Here is a 6,631-nt window from a genome sequence, read left to right on the forward strand (position 1 = left end):
AAAAAAAAAAAAAAAAGTGCCCAATACCAGAAAGAATGAGGGAAATATTAAGAAAAAGAAGTATTGAAAATGTGAACCATAAATTCTTTCAGGAAAAAATTTGCAAATTCACCTTTTTTTGGAGATTTAAGACTTGAGAATCTTTGACAGGAACCTAAGAATCAGCAGAATTCAAAAGTACACTGCATTATAAATGTTTTAAGTCTATAACACTTTGAACAAGATACATAACCTCTTAATACTTAATACTTTGTGTTTCCTTATATAAGCTACAGAGGATGAGATAATGGATGTGAAAAAAATGTATTTAATTAGACTTAGATTTGTCCTGCAAACCAAAAACAAACTGTAGTAAGCTAAACGTGTCTGTATCAACAATTGGTGGCATCCTGCCATTCAATTACATGGAGATAAGAAAGCTAATAAAACAAAGTAGGAGTCAGAAGCCATAGTTACAATCCAAGTCTCTTAATTTTACTAGATGTGTGACCCTAATTTTCCACCTATCCACTCTTAATTTCTCCATATGAAGAAGAAAATAAACATTTGCCCCATTTATCCTACCTTTGCCTTTGCTTCAGGATCATGGTAAAGATTAAATGAGATTATGGCTGTAAAAACATAATAGCGCTGGAAACAGTGGCTCATTTCTGTAATCCTAACTACCTGGGAGGCCCAGTCAAGGAAGATCACAAGTTTGAGGGTAGCTTGGGCAACTTTAGTGAGACAGCGTCTCACTAAAGGGCAGGGGGTGGTGGGAGGAGGCCTAGGGGTGTAGCTCAATGGTAGGCACTTTCCTAGCAATAGTGTGTGACCCTGTTTTAATACCCTGCAAAAATAAAATAAAAGTATAGTAAAAAGTAAAAGTAAAGTGTAAGGTAAAATAAAAACAAAACACCATGAATTACAAACTGCTATGAGTGTATAATATATACATGTAGACTCCTCCCTTCCATCCAACCCAGTTCTATAAGCATTTAACCAAGGCCTTGCTTCTTTTAACCACTACTGTTTTCCTACTTAACTTAGCCTTCCAACAGTGGGAGACTGGGCTATGGAGGTTGTTCTAAACTCACTATTTTCAATTCCCCTATCTGTACTCATTTTTAGCAGAAACAGCCTTTTGTAGAAAATTAAATAGTACATAAGACCTTAATAAAGATAAACATAAAGCAGAATTGCTCTGGCTTAAGAAGAGCTGGATAGCCAGATAATTGCCCATTCAGCCATCTCTCTACCAATATGCATGGTACCTCTAAGAAACCAGGATATTAGCATTAAATCCTTACCTCCATGATATGTAGGAATCTGTCTTCTGAGGGAGGGTGTGTGGCCTGCAAAATCCGCCATATGTGTTGCGTCTCATCTAGAGACACTTCCAGGAGGTCTCCAACCATCATGAGTTCTTCCAGCTGAGCTTTAGCTCCAGGTGACAACTCCAACACTGGAGGTTCCAAACTTCGGGGAACCAAAGGGCTCTTCCGGGGTTGTTTCCTTGGGGTGCTAGTACCTTTCCCCAAAAATAATACAAAACAAAACAAAAAAAGTGAAAACTGTGGACAGATATAATGTTTTCAAAGTAAATGTTTAGGGGAACCCCCATACACACACCAATATCATTACATTAAAAAATGAAAATAAGGCCAGGGATTTAACTCAGCAGTCCTAGCACCTACCTTGCAAGCGCAAGGTCCTAAGTTCAATCCCCAGTACCAAAAAAAAAAAAAAAAAAAAAAAAAAAAAAAAAAAAAAAAAAAAAAAAAAAGTGAAAATAAAGGTTTTGTTTTGTTTTTTTGGGATGGGATCTTCATATCAGGCCCAAGTTGGCCTCAAACCTCTGGGCTCAAGCAATCCTCCTAACTCAGCCTCCTACATAGGTGCATGCCACCACATCATTGAAAGTAAAAATGAAATAAAAAATACAGAACAAAGAGATCTAGAATTTTAAAAAGTGGTTTAAAGTTTTATTTCTTTATTTATTAATTGGTTTATTTTATTGACTACTGCAGAATCTCTTAATCCATGCTCTCTCCATTTTTCACTATACCAAAAAATTAAGCAGTTAGCTACCCTATAAAAATAAATGATTAACTTTCTAATGAACAGAAAATGTGCTGCTCAAAAAAGTCCTAAATTTGATTATAAAGAAAAATACTCTCCATCTTTCAGAGTTGTGTCCCCATTTTCACTAGGAAAAAGAAAAGTGAACATCATAGAGAAATCATCCATAGAGAAAGGAAGAACTTTATAACAATTAAAGTTATCCAAATAAAAAATGAATATCCTTAAAAAGCAGCAAGGGCCAATCTATTTTCTGGTCCCCCTTCTGTCTCTCTTAAACAATACAGAAGCTATCTTTCTCTCAATAAATTCTTCCTACCCTTAACCGACATTGTTCCAATAATTTATTCTTCAATTTTAGAGAACATGAACTTGAGTTATGGATATGCAGCAGGTTTGGGAGTTACATCTATTCCAATGTCATTTTTTTTTTTTTTTTGGTACTGGGGATCAAACTCAGGACCTTCCACTTGTGAGGCAGGCAGCAGCACCACTGAGCTAAATCCCCAGTCCCCTCATTTGGAGGTCTTTTACCAAGATTATTGGACAGAGTCCACTTCAACATAAGAACACATGTTCTAAGATCTTCATCAGCATAATATCTGCATGCACATAGGATTACTGCCGCCCCACCAAGTCACCTGATGCTCCCTCCAATTATTGTGTGTATCCAATAAATAGTGACTAGCTTGGAGAGTCTTTGTCTTTACCTGCTCTGAGACAATGACCTCTGGGCCCCTCATGTACTTTGAAAAAAAAAATAAATCAGGAAGTTCTTCAATGACTGATAGCGATTAAATCAAAGGCAAATGATTACCTATCAAGAGTCTTTTTATAAAAATGAGAGATAGGACCACATGGCCTCTGAAGTTCTTCTAATTATGACTCTGCAATTCTATATAAATTTTTAGGATATCATCTAATATTATAAAATGGAAATTGCGTTTGGCTTTTCCAACCCAAAATAGCATTTTCCAGTTCTATTAGCAGTCAACTAATATTGTATTCAATTCAGGGATTCACAGTCTTGATTAATACAATGTTTCTTCTCTCTCTTTTTAGGCTTATCTTATCCATACTTCTTTTTTCACTTCTGTTTTTAAGTGAATCTTGCTATGTAGTGCAAGCTGTCCTTGAACTATGAAACCCTAGCTGTCTCCAAACTTGCAATCCTTTGTCAGCCTCCTGAGTGCTGGGATTATGGGTGTGTGCACTGTGCTCACATTTCTTAAAAAGTACCTTGAGAACAACTTTTAGAAGCAGAAGAATAAGCATGTTCTGCACAGAATGAAGGTGCTGTCCACATATGAGTTACCACTTCCTCTGACTTGATAGGAATTTCCTCATCACAGAAGAGATTGGGCTCCAGACTACTAGAGGACTTCACACTGGCTGTGTCCTGAAGAAGAAATAGAGAGGTACTGAGAATTAGAACCACTTACCATCCTGTGGGCAACAATCTAAGTGAAAGTTTTCAGTTTAAAGCTTCTAATATAACATACTAAAAATCTGACAACTAAATAAAGATTAGTAAAATTGAAAATGTTCACTTGAAAAAGACAGTGACTCCAATTAATGCATAGGGATTAATAAAACTATAAAGAAATTACTATTAAGTAATTGACCCTCCATAGTGTGTAACTATACCAATAAGTTAAGGAATCTTAACTTTTAAAAGAAAATAAAATAGACTTAAGAGGGGGTTAGATATGATATACTAAGACACAAATCATTTAATCCTCTTTAAAGGTGTTCAAACTTAGCATCTTACCAACTGCTTTCATTTAATACAAGTCAGAGCCTGATACAATATAAAAATTATAAAACTCTAACAAGTCTTATTAGATATCAGGTGATTCTCCATGGAATCTTTTTCCATAGCTTACCTGTACAGCCTTAAAGATCAGAGTATAATCAGGAAGACAGACATCAGATCAGGGTATTTCAACAGAGAATTAATAGAGAGAACTATTTAAATGTGCACTAAAAGGATCAAAAGGGCAAAAGAGAAATACTGAGGAAACAGCATGATAGATTATAATTACAGGAAGAAGTAACTATCATTAGGGCTGGTAGGGTTATTAGAACCTAAAAGTTTAAAGAAGGCGCCCTGCAGAGTTGGACTCCAGACCTCTGAGGATAAAATACTGGCCAGTTAGTTTTGTTACTGCTGGTTTCAGCATTGAGGGAATGGTGAAAATTCAAATTACTTGTCTATGCCAAGGTTTTTTAAAAATGTAGTTCAGAGGGAATAAACGGAAGGGGAAAATGAAATCATTTCTCAATGTTCAGGCATTTTAATTTTTTCTAATGTCTCCCACCATCTGGCAAAGGACCAATGTGTTGGAACACTATTACCTGGGGGCCAAACTCAGTTGGCAACCTGTTTTTGTATGGATTGTGAGCTAACAATAGTATGTACTTTTAAAAAGAATTATATTTGTTAAAAAAGAAAGAAAAATGAAGAGCATAGGGCTGGAGGTATAGCTCAATGGTACAGTCCTTGCTTAGCATGTTCAAGGCCCCAAGTTCAATACCACAAAATTAAAAAAAATTTTTTTAAAGGAAAAGAAGCAGAAGCAATTCAGCAGCAACAGAATCCATAAAATATTAACTATCTGAGAATCACTGGAGTGGATTCCCAGCCCCAGCATCACAATAACAGAATAAAAAGAGTGGATTAAGAGATGAAAAACAACAGTCTAATGACTAACCCAATACCTGATCTCTTTGTAGGATGCACAAGAGGAAGAGCTACTGTCATCATGAAGCTTTCTTTAACCAAGTTACCATCCAAGAATCTAGAAGTTTCAAAGTAATAGCTATGGAAAGAACTACTTAGGAAAAAAAATGTTTCATAAGAGCAATCTATAAGATATTGCCACTCACTGAGAATTTAAAAACAACAGTTTGTAATCTTCCTTATTTAAGAATTAAGGGGGCCAGGACTTTAGCTCAACCGCATAGTGCCTGCCTGGCAAGTGTGAGTTCCTGAGTTTGATCCCTGGTAACCAAAAACAATAAATAAATAAATAAAATTTAAAAATTAAGGAACTTAAAAAAAGCAAAAACAAAACAAAACAAAAACAAAAACAAAAAAAACCAGAGTATAAACCCTCTATTTCAGTTGCCAGATATTGCTTCCCACTGGCTATACTTGTCTTTTCTGACTCTGCCTCTCTAATCATTTCACTGTAACTCTTTCAAGAACTTTCTGTTAAGCTTGCAAAATAAAAAGGACAGTGTGACCTGAAAATGATAGAAATAATGAAAGGTAAAAGGAACTTTTTTCTAATTACTTTCCTAACATGAAGTATGAAAGGTGAGAAGTACAATATTGACTTTGATATGTTAAAAATGCATTGTTAAGACTAGAGCAATCATGAAAGAATAAAAAGCATAAGAAGGCAATAAAGGAAGACACTAAAATTTTTTTCAGAGACCCCTAAAGCAAGTAGGACATAAGCAATAGAAGAATAAAAGTAGGGGTGGGTGGGGCTAAGAAAAAAACCACACATGGCAAGATAACCTAAATGTAAGCATATCAACTGTATCAACACACCACAATGAATATAAATAAGTAAACATCCTACATTAAAAGACAGAGATTTTAATGTTAATTTTAAAACAAAATATAAAATATAAGACCCAAGTATATAGTAGTTTATATTTTATAAATACAAAGACAAACTTACAGGGTTATAGACCAAAAGAACCCCACTTACATATGTTGTATATAAGAGATGAACTGTAAATATAGACACAGGATAAAAAAAAAGGTAAACTTTAAAAAATTACCCCCCCCAATAGTATATGAAACCAAAAGAAGCAGAAGAGTACAAAGAAGATTAGAAAGCAGTTATCAAGGAAGGGCTGAAGGTAGGCAGTACCAAGAAATGGAGAGAGTCTGGTTGAAAGACTGAATTAGAGAAGTGCTAAAGATCTCTTGTGAAACACAGTAAAAATAAATAAATAAAATTTATTTATTTACTTAGGTTTTTTGAGACAGGGTCTCACTATGTAGTTGAGACTGACCTGGAACTCACTATGTAGCCCAGGCTGGTCTCGAACTCACAGCGATGCTCCTGCCTCAGCCTCCTGAGGGCTGGGGTTACAGGCGTGCACCACCACGTCCGGCATGAGATTTTTAATGTTATCATAAAAAGGCAAGTATATGAAATGATAGACATGATATGTTAATTAGCTTGATTTAAAACTTTAAAATATATTTTATATTTATACATTATATATTTTATTTAACATATATAAATATATATCCTAAAGCATGTTGTATACCATAAAAATAAGTTAAAATTTTAAAAAATTAATCTCATAAAAAGGAAAATTAGTTTGGCCCCTTTAGTGCCAACTCTACAGAAGAGGCAAAATGGACACTAAAAAATATGTTCTAAGGGTTGGGGATTTGGCTCAGTGGTTCTGTTGCCTGCCTTGCAAGCACAAGGGCCCAAGTTTGATCGCCAGTATCAGAAAGAAAGAAAGAAAGAAAGAAAGAAAGAAAGAAAGAAAGAAAGAAAGAAAGAAAGAAAGAAAGAAAGAAAGAAAGAAAGAA

General features: G+C 34.9%; 1 protein-coding gene across 4 annotated transcripts in view; it reads right to left on the minus strand.

Annotated features, from left to right (window-relative positions):
• Kdm5a (lysine demethylase 5A) overlaps positions 1 to 6,631 on the minus strand; it is a 123,694-nt gene that overhangs the window by 43,355 nt on the left and 73,708 nt on the right. For all 4 annotated transcript variants that reach the window (XM_033760742.1, XM_010630329.2, XM_010630327.3 and 1 more), the window contains exons 25-26: positions 3,301 to 3,460; positions 1,290 to 1,510 (exon numbers count right to left, since the gene is read on the minus strand). In XM_033760742.1, the coding sequence (XP_033616633.1) occupies positions 1,290 to 1,510; positions 3,301 to 3,460 (381 nt within the window). The remainder of the gene's footprint in view (positions 1 to 1,289; positions 1,511 to 3,300; positions 3,461 to 6,631) is intronic.

This window comes from Fukomys damarensis, unplaced genomic scaffold (assembly GCF_012274545.1).
Source record: "Fukomys damarensis isolate Sample0158 unplaced genomic scaffold, DMR_v1.0_HiC HiC_scaffold_5, whole genome shotgun sequence".
Lineage (NCBI taxonomy): Eukaryota > Metazoa > Chordata > Mammalia > Rodentia > Bathyergidae > Fukomys > Fukomys damarensis.